At 39.1% G+C, this 27224-nt stretch overlaps 1 protein-coding gene across 2 annotated transcripts in view; it reads right to left on the bottom strand.

The window, feature by feature from the left end:
- The window catches only part of DOCK10 (dedicator of cytokinesis 10), a 262692-nt gene that overhangs the window by 36132 nt on the left and 199336 nt on the right, over window positions 1-27224 (bottom strand). For both annotated transcript variants that reach the window (XM_058533107.1, XM_058533108.1), the window contains exons 23-33: window positions 27123-27215; window positions 26572-26690; window positions 24361-24430; window positions 20864-20977; window positions 17206-17277; window positions 11507-11653; window positions 7403-7486; window positions 5068-5164; window positions 3137-3181; window positions 1153-1328; window positions 910-1026 (exon numbers count right to left, since the gene is read on the bottom strand). In XM_058533107.1, coding sequence (XP_058389090.1) covers window positions 910-1026; window positions 1153-1328; window positions 3137-3181; window positions 5068-5164; window positions 7403-7486; window positions 11507-11653; window positions 17206-17277; window positions 20864-20977; window positions 24361-24430; window positions 26572-26690; window positions 27123-27215 — 1134 coding nt within the window. The remainder of the gene's footprint in view (window positions 1-909; window positions 1027-1152; window positions 1329-3136; window positions 3182-5067; window positions 5165-7402; window positions 7487-11506; window positions 11654-17205; window positions 17278-20863; window positions 20978-24360; window positions 24431-26571; window positions 26691-27122; window positions 27216-27224) is intronic.

The following is a 27224-nucleotide window of genomic DNA, read 5'->3' on the forward strand; positions in this document are numbered from 1 at the left end:
TTTTTTACCATGTAGTGGAAACTATTTTTTAGATATAGACTAAATGGATGGAATGGTTATTGATATACTCATGGATTATATTATAGATTACGTATCATTATTATCATGGGTTATCTTACATATATTACTATTACTAAAAACTAGATTTTAAATACTTATTATGTGCCGGTCTCTACAATAAGTGTTTTCTATTACACAATTTAATCCTCATAAGAATCCTGTGATGGAGGTATTCTATCCTATTTTATAAAGAAAAAAATGGAGGCTTAAAGAGGTTGGATAATTTATCTAAGGTCACATAGATAGCAACCGATACTGCTGACATTTGAACAAGTTCCCCCTCCAAAAGAAATTCCAAAGAAAGCTCCTAACTTCTAGATGGTAATATCTTGTGTAGTTACTGAATTCAGCAGTGTGTTAATTCATCTGCGATTTGAACGCAGGCAACAAATCTCAAGTGGGTTGTTGTGCAGTCACTATGATGGCTCAGTGGAGGAAGGACGGCAAACAGGCCACTCGCGAGCTGTGACTATAAAAGGAGGCACTTGGCTGTACTAACACCAGGTGGTCAGGAAGCCGACGCAGAAAGGTGAGGGGAGTGTACACTGGGGATGAGCCCATGAATGCAACTGAGAAAAGTGGTAAAAACTGGAGAGAATTGGAAAGTGGTGCAGAGAACAGAGGAAAATGTAAACAAAATGCTGAAGAGATGGACTAGGTGGAAGGCTTCAGGGACCAATCTGGAACAAACAACACTGATACGAACACCTCAAAATACCGGCAAAAAGTGCTGTTTAATCCTTAGATTAAACTTACTCACACTTGGGGGAAAATGGTCATCTAGGGAAAAAATATAAAAAAGGCAAGCTCTTTATTAAAATAGATATTTGAAATATTATGCAAACTTACCTGATTAGATGTATTGACGGTAAAAGGATACAAGTCCTTCAGGTAAATCCTTGGCATATTATCCAGAAGCATGCCATAGAGGGGCATGTATAAACTTGCTATCTGGGCCTGCTTTCCCTAGGTGGGAAGATAGGCAAAAGAAATGATTCAAATAAAAATCAATAGACTTGTAAGTTTGATATGCATTTACTGCAATGAGCCATTAAATGGTGTTCAGGGGAGGGAGAAAGGAAGATCACTTACTGGTTCTCTGTATCGATCATCAAAGGAATGCTTAGCCATTAGATTTTTCAGGACAGCTAAAGCTAGGTGCCTGATATCTTGGTCTTCCTGCAGCGCAAAGCCAACTTCTCGGAGCAGAATTCCGATTAAGAAGTGTTTGCGGCAAAATTCATTCGTGACCGAATATTCAGGCATATCTTTGTGAGGAAAGTAAAGAGATCATGTTATTGAAAATCAATGGATCACTTTATAACCAAGAGAGATTTATCAACAATTAATCAATCCTTCTCACTACTAGGAGGGATTCAGTAACACAGTCTTGCAATAGAGATGAGAAATGGGAGAGAGGAGCAGTCAGTAAGATAGGGGGATATTCTGTGTATATTAATACAAATAATACTCAATGTCAGACGTTAAATTCCATACAAGTGGCATGTCTACAGTATTCTAGGAGTTGAGAGGAGAAAAAGTTATACTGTATCTGGAGGAATCAGGAGATGTTCCTGGAAGGAAAGCTGTTGAGATGGACCTTTGAGGATGCTTAAGGTCTGGAGGTGCAGAGAGTTGTGGGAGCAGATGGAGGCAATGGGGGGAGGAGAGGAGGTTGGGAGGAGAAGGGATAGGGTTTCAGTGGCACAGACTTTTGAAAGCTCACATATGTGAGGAGCATATAGTTTTGGGGAGACCAGTAAGCAGAGCATCCAAAAGAGGAGTGGTGAAAATTGAGACTTGAGAGAGGTTGGTCCTAGATGATGGAGAAACTTAAGTACAAATTCCTTAGCTGGTGTTTAGGTCCCTCCACCATCTGCACTGAATTCTGTAAGAAATGTTAAGTCACTAATGGCTTTGAGATCGGTGGCCCAATCAGACCTATGTTTTATTGATTTCTTAATATGGTGAAAGGATGTAAATGAATTAGACTGTAGGGCAATGTGGGGTGAGGGCTGCAATACAAGAGGCTGTAGCAATAGGGAGGGAGGGGAGAAGTGAGATGGCAGCTGGGCCTGGGGGTAGAAGGACCCAAGTAGTGGAAGTAATAACCCCAGGGAGAGTTGGCTGGAGGAGGTAAAGGAGCAAGGAGAGAGGAAAACCGAAGGGGGCTGTGAAAGTTTGATCTTCAATTATGGAGAAAGGAATGTTAAAATTTCCAGTAATGATGCATGTATTCAGAATTGTCCAATGTGCTTCCTAAATGTAACTGTCAATAACAGGACTAGCGCCCACTTCTAGAATACATATTGTGTGACAACACTAGGTTAAACACTTTAAGGTGTTATTGAATTTAATCCTCAGAATGACCCAGTAGGTATAATGAACTATTGGAATATTCCAGATCATAAGTGACCAGGAGCAAATTAAACACACTGAGTTTTTTAGTCCATGAAGATGCCATTGAAAGTGGAAGTACAGGGGATGTGGAGTTCAGGAAACTAAGAACAAAGGGCTTAGTTAGGTTAAATAAATTTCTCCATGAAATAGTAATAGTGAGGGGCCAGAAATCAAACGAAACTTTTTAACATCCAACCATTGGCTAAAGAAAAGTTTTGCCCAGACTATGTTAAGTTATGAACCTGTTTGAAGTAAAAATAAATTCATATGATTCTAATAATCTCAATCTTGAGAAAATAGCTCAAACCAGGCTGTGGTTTATTGATAGAAATATATCATATAAAGTCAGTTACATTGAACAAGCATGTTATTACACATATCTGGGAATTTTGTTTCTGATACACTCTAAAGAAATTTCAGGTTCTATGGGAAATTAAAAAAAAATTTAAGCTCTGGGGAATAAAATACAAAAGAACTCAAGTTGCGGAAGCATTTAATTATCTGTAATTAGAGAAAAGTTCAGTCAACTTTTTGACTGTTTTGACTAGATGATACAATATATGGCTATTTATTAACATCTGGAAACTGGAAATTTGTAGTATCTGTACTCAACAATATTATCAGCTTATGATGTGGTTATCAATGCTTAGATTTTGTCATATAAAATATTCTTTACCTGATGCATGTAACTCTTGAGTTGATTCTGAAGGTGTCAAAGGATCTGGATTTAATATAAGCAAACAAAAAGTTCAGATATACATACTCAGGTACACACTATCTTCGTTAACTATGTGTAATTTGTACTGAAAAATTAAAATATGTTGTCCTAAATATAAGCGAGTCTCTTCAATAAAGCTTTGTTTTTCAAGACAAATACTTTAGGTTGTTTCCTTAAAAAAGAATGCCATGAAAAGAATTATTTTAATTCTTTGCCTTCTACTTGAGCACCTATTTTTCTAGCAGAACTATGCATGCTATGTAACATATATATATATATATATATATATATATATATTTTTTTTTTTTTTTATGAGGAAGATCAGCCCTGAGCTGACATCCGTGCTAATCCTCCTCTTTTTGCTGAGGAAGACCGGCTCTGAGCTAACATCTATTGCCAATCCTCCTCCTTTTTTTCCCCAAAGCCCCAGTGGATAGTTGCATGTCATAGCTGCACATCCTTCTAGTTGCTGTATGTGGGACGCGGCCTCAGCATGGCCGGAGAAGCGGCGCGTTGGTGTGCGCCCGGGGTTCCGAACCCAGGCCGCCAGTAGCGGAGCGCGCACACTTAACTGCTAAGCCACGGGCCGGCCCCTGTAATGTATATTTTTATGTTCACTGTTGATAATATCAGGTAAACAAAGAGACTATCAGGACTTTTTCTGAGCTACTGACAAATACTAAACAATTGGGATCAAAATGATCCAATACAGGTTTGATCATCTTGAGGATCTTAATCAGCTTGCCTAACCCAATGATAACTTGGTACTATGTTATGAGACAAATACAAAACAAAACAAAAGGCTAAAAATATTGTTGTCCAAAATAACATTTCTACCCTTTTTTCTATGAAGGCGTTTAGATTAAATGTGCTTCATAAATTAGAAAAAGAATAGAATAATGTATGTTGCTTATATTTGAGATGAAAATGACAAAACTTTTATAGACGATAACGTACTTAACTTTCTTTTTCCCTACAAAATATTAGTACAAGCTATAATACATACATAAGGCGGCTTTTTACCATCCTAGTTTCTGCTTTCCATGAATATCAAAACTGCACTTGTGAATAACTTACTCACCGCTTGGAAGTCAAGTATTTTCAGTTCCTAAATCATTTTAGTATTTTCTTTGCATCTTGATGTTTGACTAGTTTCTGATGTTTAGATAAGTCATGCTCACTCTCTATCATGGTCTTTCTGGTATAGGTATATATATATTTTTAACAAAGGTAATAAATGAAAATATTTCCTGTAGAGTATTTATGCTATAGTAAGTATAGTAAACAAAATGTGCAGCCCCATTCTTACTGGCACACCCATCTCTTTCTGACCCAAAGGTATCATGCATTTATAATATTGCCCTCCTGCATGCCTGCCTCCCTCTCTTTCAAGGTAACAGTTTTCTTTGTATAAAACTCATTTTGAGGAATTGCATTTTAATATAGTTACACACATTAACTGATAATTTTAAATGAATTTATACTCACAAAGTATAACTTCTCCTCCCTGTAATTTTATGTCTCTCAAAATCAAAGGAGAGCTATCTTTTGGAGCGAGTATGATGAAAGACAGCATGGCTGTAGGTCAAAATTCTTTGATTTATAATCATCAGTTTTATAATTTTGTTGGCCTTCTCTTTAACGAAAAAGGAAACATAGATAAAAATTGAGAAATATACAGCTGTGGTCTTTACCACAGGCCAACAATTTCTTTTGCATTTTAATCTGATTACCTGGGTCTAATGCCCACATGACAACTTCAGACAACACCAAGATGCAGGAAACAAGAAAAAAACAAAAAAAAAACCCAAACAAACTGAAGGCAAAACAAACAAACAAATGAAAGTGTTCACTTCATAGGAACTGATGAAAATTCTGGGAATTATTACCTGGAATGTTTGCTGATCTTATGGGGAGACACAAAGGAATAAAGTGTTCGTGCTGACATACTTCTTGAAGAAAATCAAATTTATACTGGCATAAAGTCTGGAAGAGGCAAACCGAATGATTATTATTTACACACCAAGAAAGTTAATAAAAAATCTGCGCTTGAATCTTATACAGAACAAAAAGATGTAGTTACTTAGGTGTGACCATCAGGTAATTGTTAAGTTTAAAGAATTTTGTCCCCTCTGAAGTGGTAAATGTAGCCAGACTCCACGTATTTGGAGATTGGTCAAGGTCTCCTCAGGATATGACCCCATTGGTAACCTACATCGAGCTTCCATGAGATACGATCTTACTGAGTCCTATTTTTCGCTTCTTTTAGCTTATACAACATGTTTATTCTGAGAAAAATAGTGCCTCCCCACATGTTCAGAGCTCTAAACCCACACTTAGCTCATAGACCTGATCACTACAATCCGCTCCTATGATCCAGCACAGGGGAAGACAATGGTGCCATTAATCTAAAATGAAAGGGAATCTCTCTTCCCCATAGGCTATTTGTTCTCAGAGCACATTATTTAATTCCTCCTCTTCGCTGCCCTTGCAAACAGGTCCGTCTTTTCAGTAATATTTTGATTAGAACAGTGGTAAATGGAATCCAGACATGGTCTAAGACAACTTAATACATGTGCTAAAAACAACCTCATAAATAGGAACAATTAGCACATTCATAACTGTGCTATTTTCACTCTCATGTGTAGGCTAAGTAATCAATTTTTAAGACTCAATTAGTTTGTGTTCATTATATTCATTGATATCGGCCAACAAAATAAGATGTATTCCATTTGCTCAGATATTTTAGAATTGTATTTTGTGGCAACTTTAGTCAATAATTTAAAAGACTGCTATTTCAAACAATGATAGTATTTGACTTAATCCTTTGTACATCAAAGGGAACAGAAGCATAATTAAATTATATGTTCACTATTCTTCACTGAGTATGTTCTGTTTGGTCTTTGAAAAACATATATAACTTAGGTCTACTGAAATTATATCTAAAAGGATATTCTGCAAATTTCATGCATAATTGGAGTACTAATGAAGAATATTCTTTCAAAAAATATTTACAGAGAGAACTGAATTCTCAAAACCAAAAGACATATAATCACGTAACTCCCCTAGTCAAAAGTAAATCTCCACTGCCCAAAATATAATGTGCAGATTCCAAAGCAAGACATGAAAGATCTTCTATAAGAAGATCATTATGCATTTTTGGCCTCTCTACATTCTTTATTCTTTCCCAATACCTAGATAATTTCCCTCTGAGGACTTACCTTCCTCCCAGTGCTTAATGGGGAACTATTAATTCAGGTGCCCTGTCTTCCTTCTGTAAGAGGCAGGCATGTGACCCAGAGCAGGTTGGTCACACGCTTCCTCTCTGGAATGTAAATCTTAAGCAGAGCATTAAGAGGGAGAAGATGGTTCTAATGGATTTATTTAAGCAGCAGCAGACCTTGGTCACATGGTTCCTCCTTTGCGATTATTCTGGTGCCCTGGAAATGCCTTGGCTCCTGCTCTTTTCCAAACCTAGTTCTCCAGCTCTTTCATTGATGCTATTTACTCCCAATCTATCCTTCCAATAGATTCCCTTTTGCTCAAATTACAGTAAGTTTCTGTTGCTTGCAACCCAAAGAACCCTAACTCATACAACTTTCAAGATCTGGCCCATTTCCAGTCTTACATCCCCCCAGTATACGCTATACTATAGCTTAGTGGTTCTCAAACTTGAGAGTGTGTAAGAATCACCTGAACAGATTGCAAGACAGATTGCTGGGCCCCGCTTGCGACACTTCAGTTCTGAGATCACAGGTCTAGGAACCACACTTTGAGAACCACTAGTCTCTAGACAGCACTGTTCTCTGCCTATCTCCTGACACATATCCTCTACTCAGGTAGGGTGATCAACTGCGCCATTTTGCCCAAGACTGAAGGATTCCAGGGGAGTGTGACTTTCAGTGCTAAAACCAAGACGGCCCCGAGCAAACTTGACTACAAGAATTGAAGGTGAAAACAATCACTCCTTTTACCACCCACAAGAAATTGAAGTGAAATGTAAACACTTCCATTCCACACTCTTTTGTCTTCCATTAAGGAAGGACTTGGGAGACTTACTCAGCAGATGAACCATTTTAAAAGCTGCCTCTCATTGGTGTAGAAATTATTTCTTGATACAGAGAATGGGTAGGTTAATGTTTTAGGCAGATATACACAGAGACCAGTTTATTTATTTATAATGCCACAGTTTAGAAAGCAGTCACTCTTACACTTAGTTCTTACCTTGAGATCACCAGAGGAGAACATGCTTATGTAATTGTTAACCATCTTAAATACAAAGCCCCGGTCCATGAAAGTAAAGCAGCGCTGAAAAGGATAAAATTCTAAATTCAGACATTTTTACTTTAAGGACCATTAAAGATTTTAGGAAAGATAATTAAATATATTGAAGTAATATAACATTTAATTAAATATGTTGCATAATAAATGTTTTAAAAATCTCTACAGTATGTTTAAGCATTCATCCACATATGGCAATTAATTAAAATATGTACTAGATACAGTACACACACCAGAAAGTTACAAACTCATATTTATCAATTTTATACATCACTTGGAGATTTGCAATGAAATATTATAGCTCTTTCCTTCTTATAGCCAAAGTTTTAGCTTTTACTTGTCTGTTTTTTTTAACCACTTAAGGTACATTGTATGGTTGGTTTTTAATAATGCGGTTCCACAATTCCTTGGGTGAAGCTCCTTGGCTGTACAACACGGGGTAGGAATGAGGGTGGCAGAGATGGGTCAGAAAAGCCTTTTGAAATCTCACTGGCCTCCTTCCACAGAGCAGCTCTTTTTTTCAGCCAAGGCAGCTTGAATTTGAAGAGTGAAGGTATGAGATCTTGCTCACTGTGTCTCGTTCTGTTGTCAAACTCTCTTAATTGTAATAAGAGACTTAAACAGTAGGTAGGCTTGGAGGAGACAGGTAAGCATGCCAAGTTGGCACAACACCTGCTTTCTCTCCAAAACACCGATGGCCATGTAACCAGTAACCAAGCCACAGTGGCCAGCAACTGGAAAGCTGTGAAGGAGGAGGCATGGACCACATTTACTGATGCAGTATCTTAGGGAGGCACTATAGTGGATTGCCACATGGGGCTCATCACTGTATGTGTGAGTTTCATTCTATCCATCCACATGTGTGTGAGCATGCGAACTACATGGGAAAATTTCTCAGCCACTGCACCATTCAGTATGGAAGGCTTCCTGCTTGGCCAAAGAGTCCAGGATGATCCACTGCAATGGTTTTGCATTTCTTGGATATCTCCTCAATTTTACAGCCAAATCTCTTTTCTCAGGAAGGACTGGACATAAAATCTTGTTATAGGTAGTACACCGAGTGAAAAGTCTCCCGTTGAAATATACCTATGCATAAACAAGAGCTATTTTCTCTACTAACATTCTTCCAGTTAGGTCATTTATATTTTTGTTTTGTTTTTCCTTTCCATTTTTCTTGGTTTTTCTTCTGAGTGTTTTTATGTACCTATTCATTACTGTGTTAGTATATTGCCTCATTTACATTTTCATTTTTAATATGCATTTAAGTTCTTTCAATAACTCATCATTCGGTAAAAAGTAAATGACTCCTGTGTCCTCCCATCTCCCAATAGAACAGTGGAGAGAGGTAGACATGAGAGCATAATCACAGGCTAGAAGATGCAGAGCCCTAAGAGGAGGAGGGGAGGAAAAGAGGGGCTTTTGTGTCTTCTGCACTAAGCAGGCTCCCAGCAGGTGTGTCAAATCCTTCCACCTGCACGAGGAAGTCCCAACCCGGTCACCCTTGGAATATCCGCACCATGTAACTCTCTCCCCAAAATGCCTCTGCTGTCTCTCTCTTGCTGGGAAAGGGCTTGGGTCTCACCTTCCAGAGAGAGGGATACCATCCAGGACAACTGTGGGCTCTAGAAACTTCTCAAGAAAGAGCAGGAGAAGAAAAGCCCTGGGGATGTCTTTGGTGAAGACACAGGCCCTTTGACTTGAGGGAGGAGGGGCTGGTGAGTCCTGTCATTGAACCAGAGTAGTGGCAACTGCCACCTCCCAGGGGCTGCTGTGGCTACCCTGCAGAGCAGACCTATGAGCTTTTGAAGGAGGCCAAACTCCAGCACCTGTGAAGACGAGGAGAAGGCCGCCTGTCCTGGGGATCTAGGAAAACTCACTTTGGGTTTCTTGAGATTGAAGAAAGACCTTCTATGTGGTAAGCTTGTCATTCTCTTTTCAAAGGGCAGTGAGGAAAAAAGGGGGTCATTCCTAGGACACAGATCTGCAGAATCAGCCTTCTTCCTGCAGAGAGCCCTCCTGCAGGTCAAGCTTCATCGAGTGTGTCTCTCTTGTCATAGGTGCCCTGCCTGGTCTATCCCAGCATCTTCTTAACCCCAGGTGCAGAGGCTCTTCTGCCCATTGCTGAGGCATGGAGGGGCCTCTCTGCTTTTGTTTCAAAATAATTTATATTAACCTTTATTAACAGGAAATAATTGATAGCAGTCTTTGGCAAGCTATGGCCCAGGGGGCAAGAGTGGCCCACTGTCTGCTTTTGTAAACAAAGTTTTATTGGAACACAGCCACACTCAATTATTTACAAACTGTCTATGGCGAATGGTCTACGGCTGTTGTTTTGCTACAATAGCAGAGTCGAGTAGTTGTGACAGAGACTGTGTGGCCTGCAAAGCTGAAAATATTTAGTATTTGGCCTTTAAAGAAAAAGTTTGCAGCCTCTTGATTTAGAGGATAACTTATACCTTACTAAACTTTTTCTCAATTTGGTTTAATAAATTAAAAGCCAAGTATTCTGAATTACATGCAAAAACATATTGTTGTAATGAAAACAATACTTATTTGATTTCACTGATTGTGAGGACAATGAGAATTTTACTCTGTAATTGCTTCAGTGATAAGTTACAAAACTCTAGATTGCAAAACACACCACATGAGTGTCCTTGCCCTTTTCCTATATATTTCATGAAGCCACTGGGACCATCATTTCCTTCTTCATCTTGGACACTTTCCTTTGCCCCTGTGCTAGGCATTAGCTTAGGTACCACCTGTTAGCAACTTTTGCATAGATGAGCTCTATGGAAAACATTGATTTATTCCAAAAACACAGAACATTGAAGTCATATATAGTAAATATGAAGACTTTCCCCTTTTCAGAGACTTGCTTATCCATCTTTTTTTGATGCTTAGAGAGAAATATCACAGATGTTTCTTTAAACATATTTTGCTACCAAACTAAGTCTGTCTCTTATATTAGATGATTTCCAAAAGCTAATTGAAATAAAGGACTGATTAGTCAAGAGGATAAAAAGACATGGCTGTCTGAGAAGGAAAATAAAAATCAGAATGAATTTTCCTTTGCCGCCTCCTTGGTGTTATGCCTGCATAAGAAGAGTATTTAAGACAGGTTCACTCAGGTAAGTTAAAATTGGCATTAGAAAGAAAAGTTACAAAAGCTACATAGGTAGTCCTGAATACATGTGCATCCTATCTACTTCCAGGAGAGAATAGTCAGAAATGTACAAGATTTTTTGCATAATCGCTGCAAAAATATTACTTGCCCATGACATGATGTAAAGGAGGGCACATTTTCACCCAGGACATTTTTTTCCTCCCCAAAGCCCCAGTACATAGTTGCATATTCTAGACGTAGGTTCTTCTAGTTCTGTGTGAGCCGCTGCCACAGCATGGCTACTGACAGACGAGTGGTGTCGTTCTGTGCCTGGGAACCAAACCTGGGGCGCCAAAGTGGAGCACTGTGAATTTTAACTGCTAGGCCATCAGGGCTGGCTCACCTAGGACATTCCAGTTTAGTAAGTGATTGCTCAATACTTTAATTGATAATTTTCCTTTTATGTGATTAGTGCATAATATTTTCATCATGTGAAAAAGATCCTGGAGGTAATATAACAAAAGTCCTAAATTCCCAAAAGTTTTCCCCAAGTGGCTATTTGGCATCACTGTTAGAACTATAGCCAATCTGGAACATCACTTCAAGTGCAGAAATGCCTGAGAGAATAATATTGCCACAGGGTGGCCTCTCCTTTAAAAATCTCACTTTTTCTCTTAAAAAATATTTAGAGGTACTATCATTTGACAACACTCAAATGGATACTTTCATCTTACCTTGGTTTTTGCTGTATATGAGTCAAAGTTGGAAAAAATATTAAAAAGTATTTCAAGCAGGAAAGAGGTATAGAATATGAAAGTATTCATCTAATAGGGCTAGTGTTGACTCTTCATCATAAACGAAGATGTGAACTGATTAACAATTAGAACATCTCGCGTCCACTATCACGGGGGCTTGAACAGAATTGTGACCTTGTATAACTGTACCTTGAGAAATCTGGCAACGCTGTGGTTTGCCCTTCTTGTTTCTTCCAGTGCATCTTTGTATTTCCAAATCACGTGGTCGCAAAGGACCATGACAAGATTGTCCAACTCATTTTGGTAAGATTCAGGAAATCTTTGAGCCCGGGAAAGCTAAGGAAGGAATGGATCATTTTTTTATAATGTGGCATGTGAAATACTAAACCTGGAATAAATAAACGGAAAGACTTACTTCATTTTGTATAACATCAAACAAAAAGAGTCCTTTTGAAAACTTGAAAGCAATAACAAAATAGAAGCCCTTTTAATTTTAAGGTCATATTTTCATTTTAATTTAGTATTTTCTTCTATTTTGGCCAATAAACTTTTCACTTTTTCATTAAAAAGTAAATTATAACATATATTAATCGCAAACTATTCAAACAGTATACAAATGTAACATTTTCTATGACCTTTCACATCTTAATTCCCCTCTCTTCCCTCTCAGGAAATAACTACTGTTAATGGTTTAATGCATATTATTCTAGATTTTCTTTGACACACAGTTATCTATTTAATTTAAAAATCAATTATTTTGATTTTGTAATCTAGGAATCCCCTAATAAACAACTATAAGAGATCAATGAACAAATAACTGAATGATTACAGATACTGGTTTGAAATGTCCTCTAATAAGTAGTGAGTCCCAGCTAAACTTTTTTGAATTTATTTCAGCTTTACTGAGGTATAATTGACACATAAAATTGTAAGATATTTAAAGTGTACATTGTGGCGTTTTGATACACATATACATTGTGAAAGGATTCTTCCCATCTAGTTAATTAACAAGTCCTTCACCTCACATATTTATCTTTTTTTTTTGGTGACAACATTTAAGTTCTCCTCTCTTAGCAAATTTCATGTATACAATACAGTGTTATCAACCATAATCACCATGTATAATATCAGATCCTCAGACCCTATTCATCTTATAGCTGAAAGTTTGTCCCAGCTAGTCTTAACTCCATGGTCACAGGATATGCCACAGCCAGTGGGACCTCACAGTCAAGATAGTTTTTCCACAAAATGCAAAATGGCTTGGCTGTGAGATTACATAACATACATTGAGTAAAACTCTATTGGTCCCTAAAGACACTCTTAGGTCCAGGAATCCACTCCTCCTGTCTGAACTCTAGCACATGAGGGGAAAGCCTCAGGCAGCTGAGTTTTTCCATCTCAGTCTCTACTTTGAGAATTTACACAGCCCCATTGCATGAGATAGGTAAGATTCATTTATGTTTACAAATTTATTTTAAAATTAGACACACATTTTCACGATAGATAGAAACACAAAATTTAGAGTTAGACTGAATCATGTATTTCTAAAATTCCGAGCACCCATCTTATTCTAATGCCGCAAGAATAAAAACCACGGAGGATGAAGTTACAGAAATTGCGTAGAACAAATAGTGATTTAACTGTGGGATGTTGGGGCTGGTTTGGATTGGCTTTTGGTTTTTAAGCCAATTTACCAGGATACCACTGTGTAGGTATTTTGAGGATCTCATGGTTCCCCTCTGTATATATTCAAAGCCTATTGTTGAAATCAAATTACACTAACAACAAATAAACCTAAACAATTTAATCACATACATCATTTGTCATTCTGCTCCATCTACCTTGGGCAATAAAAGTAAACAATTCACCTACATGAAAGCAACAATCACTTTTTAAATAATCAAAGCACACTGTAGTTTTCCTCTTTTCATTTTGCTAGTCCTCTCAGATCAACACCAACATTTTCTTCGCATGGACATGCATTCATCTCTTGGGCTTTGATACTCCCTCTGGTCTTTATTCACTTTGCCTTCCTCTCCAACTCGCCTTGTGGCCTGCTCTCACTCTTAACCCAAAGACGTGCTGACTGGTAAATACACGAATCATATTTTCAATTGTTCTCTGGAAGTATATCCCAAAGGCTCAAGGTGGGAGAAGTCCTCCTGCACTGCAGATTGTGGATTTTCTGCCTCAGGACAGGGGAGGAAGTGGGTAAGGCGACAGCACGGTCTGATCCCAAGCTGCAGAGCTGGAACATACTGGGGAATTTGGTCTTTGGTATGGCAAAGGTCACGAGCAACAGGCTCAGAATGCGTGGGCTGAATGTCAGGCATTTGGGAGTTTTGTTAGGAACAAGGGGCTGCTGGGAACCAAAAAGTGCAGCCAGCACAATGAACCCTTTGCTACTAGAGATCAGTGCTGAGAAGACATACAGCAGTTCCTAGTAAATAGGAACTCACCTTGGTTAAGAGAGCAGGGGTCATATGGAGGTGCTACCTGCCTCTCAGAGGACTAAACCAGACGTCTTTCCTGACATCCTCACATCTCCCACACTTGCTCCTTGATGATGGAAATTTCTTTAATGGCGGAGAAAACCATTCACTTCACAATTAAAAAGAAAACGCAAATAGCTTGGGAGACATTTATTGTGAATGTTTTTGAGTCAAATGATGGTATCAGGTCTTTTCCTACTGTGATAAATAGAGATGGCTTAGAAAATTGGAAGGTCGGGGCCCATGGAAGAAAACTGGAGTGTGGGGCTTACTCCTGAAGGGGGTAATGAAAAGGGAACTTGAATCAGTGAAGATAAACTATTAGACACAAAGGTGTTGTCCATGATGATTTCCTTTATTCTTAGGCTGTTCATAAGGGCGTTTTGTGAACTATCTATTTGAGCAGATACATACTGATGGGAACTCAAGGATTTTAGTCCAATCCATTCTTTTTTTCAGATGGGAAAACAGGCTCTGATTTGTTAAGTGTCTTTTTTATCATGTAACATGTTAGTGGCAGAACAAGAATTATAGTGGTGAGGTTTCCTGACTCCAACACAGCTTAATAACAGAGAGACAGGAATCATTCTTATCTTCATGTTAGATTTTCTCTTCCTCCCAGACAGGAGGCTCTTATCTCTGGAAGTAGGAGAGCAGACACAACTGAAAAGCAAATACAGAACTTAAAAATTAAGAATTTTGGAATTCAAGAGCTGATTAAACATACAGCCAAGGCAGATCTGTTATGCTTATGTCAAGGCCATGGTAGGAAAGGCCTTGGGTCTGGAAGCATGGATGGGGACACGTGGATGGACGACCCAAGGACAGTGGCTCTGCACACTTACCTGAATGCTCAGCGCACATAAAAGTGTCCCATCCCTCCCTACTAAGAGTCAGCACTTCTCTCATGTGAGAAGACACCACAAAGGCCTCTCCCTGCAAGGCAATAGGCAAGCCCTTCAGGAGCTGCCGTTCCTCCTCTCCCGGGGCTCAGGCCATTAACTGGGGTTAAATCCCAGCTTAACCCAGCTGTGACCTTGCTGGGTCTAATGTGGTAAGAAAGAGAGTATACTCTAAGGAGCTGTAAGAATTAGCTAGCAGGTACCAGCAGGAGCCACGGTGGGAGTACCTCTGAGATTAGATGTTGAGGGTGTTTGATGAAGACGGCCAGAACGTAAGAGTGGATAGATTAAAATTCATTGACATGGGGGTGCTTTATCAGGACATGGGCTTAAACAAGACCTCAGAGGATGGACCACTCACTGTTGGGTGGCTCTTAGAATCCTGGAGATGGCTCATTTTAAGCAGAGTGGAAATGCCTGAATTACCCTGGTAGACAATAGAGGAAGGAATAAAGAGGCAGATGGAGGTGGACGCGTAGGATCTATGGGGGGCCGGAAGGCCTACCAGAGGATCAGGTTCCACAGGAAGGCCCAGAAGACACACCATCCACCAAGACCATCAAGAAGGTACTGGAGACTGACAGCCATAAGAAGTTCAGAGGTGTCTCCCATCTGTAAGGGGGAGAAGCAGTTGTGGAGGTGGGGGTGGTGGTGCAGGTGTTGGCTCACTAACAGCCGTTATCCCCATGGGGATAATGTAGGCCAAGTGATTGTACCTAATCTCTGGGAGCCAGGGGGCTGCATTTATCATAACAAATGGCAAGGCTGGAGGGCAGTCAAGGGGGCTTGACTCTCAGAGAGTTGTAGAGCTGGTTAATGATATGTGGAATCCCAACGGACAAGACAGACAGCCACCAGCAATGGCAATGCTTAATATCCACCAAGAAAGCAAGAAGATGGCAATCAGAAGATGAGGATGTTCACTCCAATAAACAGTCATGATTCCTCTGTCTGTTTCTGGACCTGAGTCAATTTTCAGATCTGGTACACATTGACTGAAGAAGAGGCAGCTTCCCTAAAGAAAGCCCCCTGTAGTACTTCAGTAACTATATATTGTAATGATTCTACCAATCCTTCTCCAAAGGGTCCCCTACAGCCATTTACACAGGTGACTGTACACTAGGGAGACTGTACACTTGAAATACTCCTATATTTCAAGCACTATTGGATACAAGATCTGAGTCGATATTATATCTGGAGACCAAGAGCATCATCATGTCCCACACTGTTAGAGTGGGAACTTACAGGGATTAAAAAAGGAGTCTTGACTAAAGTTCTGTTAACAGTGGGTCCACTGGGTTCAAAGATCTACCCAATAGTCACTTACTTGGTCCAAACGTAAAATTTGTATTGGCATAATTAGCATTTGGTGTAACCTCATGCTGGGAACTATCCTAGTGGGGAAGGCCAAGTGGAAGCCTCTGACATAGCCCCTCCCCCACCAAGAGTGTAAATGAAGACAATATCAGTAATCACACCATCCCCACCCCAAGCAATATTGTTCTGATTGACTCTCTGGGGGGGGGGGCGGGGGCAGTGTCAGAGGTTTCCCTTTGGTTTTATCCACATGAGAGAAGAGAGAAATGAGTGTGGAATTCAAGTGATCCACTTGAGTGCTTCTTGTCCTCCTTACACAATTATAGCTATGAATGGTCTGAGTAGAGTATAATTACCAGAGGCTGAGACCACTCTGGACCACTCTGGATGAGGGTTTGGGTCACACCACAAGTAGGTCACCAAGACCTTGAGAGCTGCTGGCTGAGGATGAGGGAAATCTAGAATGGATAGTAGAGCAGGGAGACGATGAGTACCATGTAGGGCCCCGAGACCAACTGCAGTAACAGGGGCTATAGGTAATCCCACTAGCCTTCCTCTTATGTTTCCTTTCTGGAAGACAGGCTCATGGGAACTGTGGAGGACAGATTCACGAACACGTGTGATAAGTAGTGCAAACTGTGGACTGTGGCAGCCATGATGTGCATAGCTCAGATGATCTTTCAAGACAAAATCTACTGGGAAGAATCTAAATAGCCACTGAATCTTGGGGACCCACTCAAGCATTCATGCCAAGGCCGTACTCTCCCAAGGCTGCTCCAAGTCAATAACTGAGCTTCTAGAGATACCAGAACCAGACCATCCGCCCAATGCAGGACTCTTCTAATGAACATTCTTTGCTCTCAGACTGCCATCGGCCCAGCTAAAACTTTCTCACTGCAAGGCTCTTTCTGGCCAATCCTCCTTCCTTCTCCATCTCCTTTCACAGGTGTCAGAACTTTCCTAATCCTTTTTCTTGTCGTTTTTGCCATTTTGCACTTCCAATTTTGTCCCGGCATCTGCTTCTGAAGGACCTGTACTGACACACACAATCATTTCCCCCACTTAAAAAGCAATTAACATAAATTGCTAAAGTTTACAAAGCAAATAACAATGCAACTAATCGGAGCATATTCATTAGCATAATTGTTGGATAATATTATCTTACCTATGCTCTTACCTGAATTTTATTTGTGTCAACCAAGTGCTGTGCCATTGATTTTAGGATAATTGCAAAGAAGAACCAGGAATGCTATTAGGAAAAGAAAAGATATTAAGAAATTTATTATCCTATGGTAAAAATAATGATAATTTTGTTCTTTACAACATGTAATATTATAAAATCTTTATCTTAAAATGTATTCTTTGAAATTAAATGCATCAGAGCAATGATAGATTCTCCACTATGTTAGGATGATCTTTATCAAAGTTCTAATGGTAGAAGTAAATGTCAGACATTCTAGTTCCTCAGTCATCTCAAAGAATATTTAAACTAAAACAAGACACCAGTTTACCCAACATGGCTGATTAGACAGTAGTCTTATGAAATATTTATTGTATTTGTTTCGCTTAGTTAAACAAAAGTAAACAAAACTGTTTTTCTTTTGCTGAGGAAGATTAGCGCGAAGCTGACATCTGTGCCTATCTTCCTCTATTTTTTATATGTGGGTCACCGCCACAGCATGGCTGACGAGTGGTTTAGGTCCGCGCCCAGGATCCGAACCTGCGAACCAGGGCTGCCAAAGTGAAGTGTGCCAAACTCAACCACTATGCCACGGGGCTGGCCCCTAAACAACTTTAATTTAATATTTAATTTATATTAAAATAATATCAGAGCAAGCCCACCCCTTTCATTTCCAGGACTAGAAGCCAGAGTAAAAATGAAAGGCCACATGTCTAAGTATCTGAAACTTGGAAGTCAGGCTGACAAAATGCTAAATAAGGTGTGTTTGATCTTCTTACCTTGACACGTATAACTTCATGACAACTTGGAATGCTGTACCAGAATGTGGGGGCACGGGGAGAGCAGGTGCCTGGCCTTCCCCCTCTCCTCACCCAAGGCTCTGTCCTACACCTTGAGGGGCCTGGCACACACGTGTGACTGTCCAGCCTGCACATCCAAGTGCTGTCCACAAACCAGCCCCTTTCTCCCACCTCAAACTGCTCCCTCTTGGGTCTAGGGTTGCACCCAGGTATCAAGATTTGCCTTCTGGAGGGTGCACTGAGGAAGGAGGTCTAAGCAGACCCAGGAATAAGCCTACAGGCCCTTGAGGGATTCTTACAGGTTCGGAAAGGGAAGATGGGGCTCCCGGTGGGCACTGCTCTTGGCTACTCTCATACCTTTTGCTATGGGGACGGGCACAGTTGGAGAAGACGAAGGAACATCCCGGGATGGAGACCCCTCTTTCTTGGATCTAAGGGTGACATTTATCCCAGATACAAAAAGGGTGTATCATATAAGTACAGGTTAAAGAATATACCTCTCTGATTCTCTCCCCTTCCCATTCTCTCCACCACAGACAACAATTTTGAATTTTGTGCTAATCATTCCCTTGCTTTACTTCATAATTTTGCTACCAATATTATATCTTGAAGCAATATTCAGTTTTGTTTGCTACTGAACTTCATATAAATGGAATCATCCTGTACGCATTCTTCTGTGATTGCCTTTTTAATTCAGCAAATTCTGTTTTGAGGTTCATTTATGCTGAGTCATGTAACTGGGGGTCCTGTATTGTCACCGCATCACATATATAATCACAATTTATTTATCTGCTCTACTGTCGATGGGCATTTGAATTACATCCAGTTTTAGGCTGATACAAACCATGCAGCTAAGAACTTTTGAGTGCAAATTCTAGAAGACTGACTAAGATGAGGAGGAGAGGAGGTTTAAGTTTGAAAGAGGCAGCTCTAGCTTATTGAAGGGGTCACTTCTTAGTAAAAAAAAAAAATGTAAATGGCAACTTGGAAATATAGATGTTGGAAATGAAATTCATGTTGTTGGGACTATTTAATTAACACAAGGCACACTGTTAAAACCTCCTTTCCCCTATCTTGTCCAAAATGATATTTTTAACAATCATGCCAAATGTTCCAACATTTGTCTCTTAATTCAACCAACACCTGCCACTCTTCATCCCTCAGCACTCTGGCCTGTTTTCGCTATTTACATTGAGTCTGCCAGAACCAATCAAATTGAGTCTTTTGTTTCTGTTCATGTCTGATAACAGACGAAGTCCCCACTCCTCTCCTGCCCTCTAATCTCTGCAGGCACCCACATTCCCTTTCGTATCCATATACCCACTGCTTCCATCTCTTGAATCCCACCCACCGGGTCACATGGGCCATCATCAGCAAAATCTCCTGAAGATGCGATTTCTCCCCCAAACATTCCCTTCACCTTGTCTTTTACTGAACGCTGACTGTCCCCAGAGGACCCTGCTCCTCCAGCAGGCAGCCGTCTCCAGCGGGGCCTGTCTCCATCCTTACTCCACTACAGTCTATTTCCTACATGGCCATCAGAGCACTCTTTGTGAACCAAGGTCAGCTCACGTCACTCTTCTGCTCAAAACCCTCTAACGAATCCCAATTTCCCTCTGAGAGAAAGCCAAAGCCTTTGCAAAGGCCTACAAGGCCTCACGCTACCTGCCAAACCTCCCATTGCTTCTCTGACTTCATCTGGCCTCCTCTCTTCTTCGCTCACTTGGCTCTAGCCACATTGGCTTCCTTGCCGTCCTTCAGGCACATCAGGCATGCTTGGCCTTATGGCTTTATTCAGGTCTTCTCCTCTACCTTTACGTTCTACTCTCAACATCCACACGCCAGCTCCCTCTCTCCCTTCACATTTTTTGCACAAGTATTCCCTTCTCCATGAGCTCTATCCTGACCATTCTATTTAAAACTGCAAACCTCACCCGTACCCTCGGTGCTCCCAATTCCGCTTAGCTGCTTGACACTTTCTTTTCCCATCCTACTTCTCATCTTCTATATACAATTTAATTTATTTTATTATGTCTGTAGTTTATTGTTTTTATCCTCCAGTAGAATGTAAGCTCCCCAAGAGCAGAGATCTTTATTTTACTCTCTGACATGTACCAGGTGCCTAGGATGGTGCCTGTGGCATGGGATGCCCTCGGAACATATTTGTTGGATAAACTGAATAAATATACTCATAAGGCTAATTTAAACAAATTGCTTGGCCTAGGATGATCTGATTTCAGTGAACTCATGTTGACATGTATTGATCTCGCCCTCTCATTCTAGCTACTTAGGAATCAATCATCCATCTGTCAAGTCATGATAGATAATTAATTTAGCTGGGGACTAAATTCACTATTCTATAATAAGTTAGAGTTATCTTTGTATAAGCTTCTTACTATCTCTTCTTTATCTTCCTACAAATGCATGTGTTTCAACTTTGGGGGCTCTAAGAGTGGCTGTTTCTCTGCTTCCTCTCTGTTGTCAGCATATTCATTAATACATCATTAACCCTTTTGTTGGTATTTTTCCTCTTACCGTGCCTAAAAACCCAATAAACTTTATTTTTGATACACTTAGCATCTTCGAATGTTTTAGATCATTCTTAATAGTCATTCATTCTGCCTTTAGGCCAAAGGACTTAATTTGGGTTCATTCTGCTTTTTAAGGTGATCTATTCTCTTGACGTAGATTTCTTTTGCTTAATATTTTTATATGCTACAGTTTCAATATGAAGCTTATGCTAGAAACTATAAGAGAAACGGTCTATGAAAATCAATGAATCCTATCTTCTTCCAGGGTTGAGAGTGAGCCATCCCTCACATTAACAATTAAAGGACCATCTTTAAATTCTTTACCTTGAGGATATGCTTTACTGTTGTGGAGTTATTTGATTTCAAAAGACCAGTCACACTTTTAGCCAATTCTTCATGTATAGTTCTCTCCTTGCATGCCATGGTCTTGAACACGAACTGAAGAAAATCCAAAAAGTGGAACAAGTTAAATATTTTAAAAAAACAAAGCTTCAAAAATCATGTTCCCTAAATAACTCATATTTCAAAATTATCTGCTCATGCCAGATTTTGTCATGAAGTAGACGAAGGCCCAATGATAAGTGTAATACACACCTGTTCCTATTTAGGGCTTTGCACAGGTAGGGCCTTGCGTGCCTAAGCTCTCCTTAAACTCTTTTCATAGAAATCAATAGAAAGAGTCAGAGAGCAATTTAGCAGGTTCAAGGAAACATGGAGGGCTTTGACCCACCTACTTAGGACACATATCCCCTTCTCCTTCCTTCCACTGGTAACAGGTGACATGGTAGCAATTCTTCATCCTGAAAGGGTAGAGCACCCACTCAAATAGCCAAGTGGGGAAGCAGGTGCCTTCCAGAGGCCAGTAGGTGAGCTTCCCACATGCCCAAGGTCTACCATCTCATGCTTAGATATAATTCTCAAAGGCTTCATGAACATTGGCCAGCAGTAAGATAACAAATGCTGCTCACTTTCTTTTTTTCCCTCAAAAGATTGATTTTGGCATGTACCACTGAGTGCATGTAATGGTCTTAGTTTTCAGTATTTCTTTATATATTTTAAGGATATCAGTATCAACTTATGCACATACATTTCAAATATAAAATGCTTATTACTGAATTATAATATTTTACTTATGAGTTGGGCTTGCCTCAAGGAAGGGTCATTTCTTCATAATATTCACAATTCAGACTTCACTATAATCAAGAGTGAAGGCAGGCAAGAAACTCAAAGCAGAGGCATATTCATATTTGAATCTATGATCATTTCTTTGAACTTCAAAGCTCATTGACACCTAAGTCATCCTGATGGGGCCTGACTTCTCCAAGCTCATCCCAAAGTGGAAAGAGAAGCTAAGAGATGCATGAAAATAGCTAAAATCAAGAGGAATATGATTTTTTCCCCTCATGGATTATGACTCATATAAGGGTAATGTCATCATCAACTACCTAACCCCATGAGCACTCATTTAGCCCCAAGGGCATTTCAACTAGCTCTGAAATACTCTTATTTTAAAATTTTGGCTAGAACACGTCAGTGCCAAGAATAGTTGTAAACCATGGCATTTAAATAGATTGACTTTAGACATACATCTTTGAAAAAGACAAGGCCTATGTGTGCATTTTGGATATTGTAGATGGGGTGAGTTAGCAGCATTTAGCACCACTGAACTTGAAATGGTGTTTAGTTTGCTTTTGAATAAGCATCAATTACATTGACTATCGCATCTTTCAAGGACATCAAAGCACGTATTGGAACCAGCCCATCAGTTTTCATTGTACTCCTAGGTGTGGGGCTTAATATCTATCTATATGTTAAAAAATATTTTTTTCCACCTATAGTAAAAATATCAGACTCCTTGGTCAAGGTCAATCTGTCAATCATGTACTGCAACAGGAGTCCAATCTCAGAATCAGAGAGCTGGATGTTCATCTGGTCCATCCCATCTCACTTCACAGAGAAGAAAAATGAGGTTCAGAGAGGCTGATTGCTCAAGCTAACTATTTAACCTTGGCTAAAACCTAGTTTCTCACTTGCTGGTTTAGTGCTCTTTCCAGAGTAAAATTCAAGTTTGTTATATTCATTAGGCTGTATTTGTTTTACATATATGAAAATATGTTATAAAATATCTTTAGGAATAGTTATCAACTTGAAATTCCACATAGATGTATTTCTGGATTCGAACTACTTCAAAGCTAACTATATAAACAGTCTTCTCCATTACAAAATCAAATGGTCTTATCAGGATATTTCAAATATCCTGATTAAAAATAAAGACCATATTTGGATGCATTTCCAACACACCTCTCCATGAGCATCATAGATAGAGTCTGAGAGCTGACTTAAGGTTCTAATAAAGAACTAGCCTGGGCTGTGACAAAAATAGTCACAGCGTCAGTGGGTTCTTCATGTAGTTTCCAATGATTCCATTGGAACAAGGTATATGATACTTGTGTTGAAATGAAGATTTCTTTGTGTAATATGGATTGAGGAATGTTTTTCTTCTTAGCCCTTTTTGAGATTGAAGTGGAAAATTGAGGTAAGGGTTGGGAGAATGAATGTTCTGTAGATGATTCTGTTGAATGTAACTTCATCAATACCCTATAAGAGTAAGCTATGACTCTATCTTAAACAGAGAGCAAACTAAAGAGGCATTTGTAGGTGGAACTGGCTTTCCGCAATTGAAATGTAGACCTTATCGGATAAATTATACCATAGGGAAATTATTCTGAAGTAACTGACTATTTTTGGCATATATGCTATTTTAAGGAAGGGTACACACTCATACTTAGGTGTTTGGGAAGACATCTAATATTTCTGGCAGGTAGAAAATATATAGATATACACTGTAATGAAAAAAGTTCCTCACTGATGGTATCTCATAAGGGTTCATGTCAGAATGAAATTTCCAGTTATTTCCTTTTACAAGAGCTTTTTTGTTTTTTATAAGTTTTTAGCACAAAAGACCCAAAATTCTTCTCTAGTCATCTTTCTAGACATCTAAAATATATGGGTATATGTCTATGCATATACACTAATGGAATACATTCCTTTAATTGAAAAAGGTCTATATCTCAAAAAGATTTAATCTATGCATAGAAATTTAGGTCTTCTATGCATTATAAAGTAATATATAAGGTACTCTTATTTATCTCTGGATGCATTCTTTCTTTTCATTCACGATGACATTTAGGCCAGAACTATAATGTGCAAACATCATCCCAAGTTCACTGGCATTAATTCACAGGCCAACTGGAAATGAGAATATAAACATGTCCAAGTGAACACTTGACGAAGGATGCTGAAAGAAGCAGTGCACACTGATGGAATGGGCTAGTGGTTCATGCCAGAGGATAAAGGACTTAACATACCAGAAGCAGGTACAAATATACAGTAACTGGGAAAATGAAATAATGCCTGAGAAAACAATAAAAAGAGCTAAGAAAACATTACAGAAGAAACATAGAGCATTCAACAAACCAAGAGGAAAAATCTTCCTTATATTTACACAGGAATTTCATTTATTTGTAATGTTCACTTCAAAAGGACAACACTATAGTTTTCTCCTCTATCTCTTTCTTTGCTCTCTCTCCCCATATAAATATTCATTGGCACATGTACATGTTATTTATACATTTAAACAATACATCTAGCCCATCAATGCAAACAGACAGAATTCTAAGTAGCTAAGGGGAATGCCTGATATTACTGTGGTGGGCACCACCCAGCTAAAGGGAGAAACTTCCCACTTATTGCAGACAGGAAATGAGACAAGCCACACAGTGCAGGGGGATATGACCAGTGTCCAAGTGGTGATCTCATACCTTAATGTACGACTGGACAGAGTGGTCCAGCTGCTCCTCGTGGCACTTGGCTACAATGTCGGTCAGAACCCTGGAAACACAAAGCTGTTCAGTGGCCCTTCTGGAGAAGGCAGGAAAATACCACTTGGTTTGTCACTGGAGTGTTTGGTAAACTGGGTACTTAATAGTTAATGAATGAATGAACCAATTTCAGACTCTCCCTCGCTCCCCTTATTCCCCAATAATGGGTATTTGATATCTACATCACCTGTTAGCCATTTCCAACCATGAAATCTCTAAACACTAAGATACAAGTAATGTCTTATGGCTGCAATATCACATTGCTGATTTTTTGCGTGAGTTGAATGTGCTATTATGTTCTATGTGTTTGCTGACATTGTCTTCTTGGAAAAGGGATCATTTTTAGTACCTGATTAAAACTTGAGAACTTTAACCTCTAATTGCTTATCATATTCCATTGTAAAAGTGCTTCCGGCCCAACCTAGAGGCACTATATATGCTTTTAGAAAAAGTAATTAGGTCAAGATGTAGGTTTTTCTGTTTTTTTCCCCATTATCTGGGATGCAATTTCTCACAGCAGTGGTAGCATGGGTTGAACTTTTCACATTAACACTTCCAGTAGCTCCATGGCTGTCGTGCTTAGGAATATCTCAGAATTTCAACAGATCTATCAGCTGAAATATTTAGGAGTCTTGTCAACACAGACCCATATATTCATGCTGAAAAGAACAACAGTTGAAGACACAGTCAGGGAATTTTAATCTGCGTCCAGAACTGGCTGGTTGTGAAACTATTAGAAATACTTTAATTTTTCAGAGCTTCAGGGCTCTCCTTTAAAAACGAGGCTAAACATTCCCATTCTGAAAGAGGTTAATAATATGCTTGCGAGTTAGGAAGGTATTGGAAACATTTCAATGTCAAGAGAAATGTTTTTCTAGAGTGCTGTGACTAATGTTTAAAAAAAAGAACATTAGCAATATATGATTCAATAATTAATTCAAAACGCTATCTTTGTAAAGAGGAAATTATGATTGCCAAAGTCACCAGACAGATTAATAATGTTGAAGAATGTAGTATAGACAAATTTAAAGTGAGAATATTTAGGGACCAGCCCAGTGGTGTAGTGGTTAAGTTCACACGCTCTGCTTCAGCAGCCCAGGATTTGCAGGTTCAGATCCCAGGCACGGACCTACACATTGCTCATCAAGCCATGCTGTTGTGGTGTCCCACATACAAAATAGAGGAAGATGGGCACAGATGTTAGCTCAGGACTAATCTTCCTCAGCAAAAAGAGGAAGATTGGCAACAGAAGTTAGCTCAGGGGCCAATCTTCCTCACAAAAAATAAATAAAGTGAGAATAGTTAAACAACAATTGAATAATAAAAAAAAGATCAAGTGGGAGTGTGAAATGGTACAGCCACTCTGGAAAACACTTTGGCGTTTTCTTAAAAATTACACATGCAACTATCATATGACCCAGCAATTACACTGGGCATCTATCTCGGAGAAATGAAAACTGGGAAACAACCCAGATGCCATTCAACAGGTAAATTGTTAAGCCTAGTGTGGTATGGAATACTACTCAGAAATAAAAAAGAATGAACTATTGTTAGATGCAACAACCTGGATGAATCTCCAGAGAATATGCTGAGTGAGAAAAGCTAAAGTAATCCCAAAATGTTACACAGTGTCATACTATATGACTACATATATTTATATATGGAAAATCACAAAATTTTAGGGATAAGCGGTGGGGATGGGGATGACAGGGAAATAGCTGTGACTATAACAGGGCAACATGAGGGATCATTACGGTGATGGAACTGTTCTGTATCCTGATTCTATCATTGTCAATATGCTGGTAGATATTGTACTATAGTTTTGCAAGATGTTGCCAATGGGAGAAACTTGGAAAAGGGAGCATGGGATCTCACTGCATTATTTCTTACAACTGCATGTGAATCTATAATCATCTCAAAATAAAAAGTTTCCTTAAAAAATACAAAGAAAAAGTTAAAAAAGAAGTCTAAAACTTTACTTGAATGATAATAATAGATGATGAGAAGGTAAGAGTTCAAGAGTGAGTAATACCTAAATTTGAGATATGTAGTCAAAGGAAATGAAAGCATACACCACTACATAGTTAAAATCAAAGTTTTGTGTAACCACAGATTATTAAATTTCTTCTCCTAAGGCCGTGTTATGGGTACCTGGTCACAGTTGTGCTTATTTCATCCTCCTCATTCTGTACTAGAACCTTGAAGAGCTGATTCAAGATTATAGGCAGAAAACTCATGATTGCATGAATCTTCTCCACATGCAATAAGTTCTGTAGTAAATTGGCAGGAAAAAAAAAGGGCAGGGATTAAATTTAAAGAACATTCTGCTGATGTTTTTCAGAACTTGACTATGAATACTGTAGCTCACCTTTATCTGACTTTATTCTTCACTGCATTTAGCACGGCATACAGGCATGAGGGTTATGTTGCAAGGACACTATATTTAATTGCGAAGTTAAAATCAATTGATTCTGATTTTCAATTGCCTTTATTTTGGAAAAACTGATCTTTGCTTGTTTTTTAATCAACAGACAGAGACTATTTAGGAATTGTGAAATAAAATCATTTACTCTGAACTGATAAGGCATTTAAAAATCTTCAATAATAATTACCTCTTCGTTTGCTACTAATGGAAAATGTAAAGGTTTCTTTTGCCCATTTCTACCCTGGAGACCACGAAAATGATTTGCATGTCATGTTACCTCACAAGAAGGGACAAAATTCGAGGTAGGTGACTGAGATATATCTTTCTCTCTTTTTTGGCACTGTTGGAAAAATGCGTTCACATGCGGATCCTGAAATAG

Source organism: Diceros bicornis, chromosome 37, assembly GCF_020826845.1.
Source record: "Diceros bicornis minor isolate mBicDic1 chromosome 37, mDicBic1.mat.cur, whole genome shotgun sequence".
Lineage (NCBI taxonomy): Eukaryota > Metazoa > Chordata > Mammalia > Perissodactyla > Rhinocerotidae > Diceros > Diceros bicornis.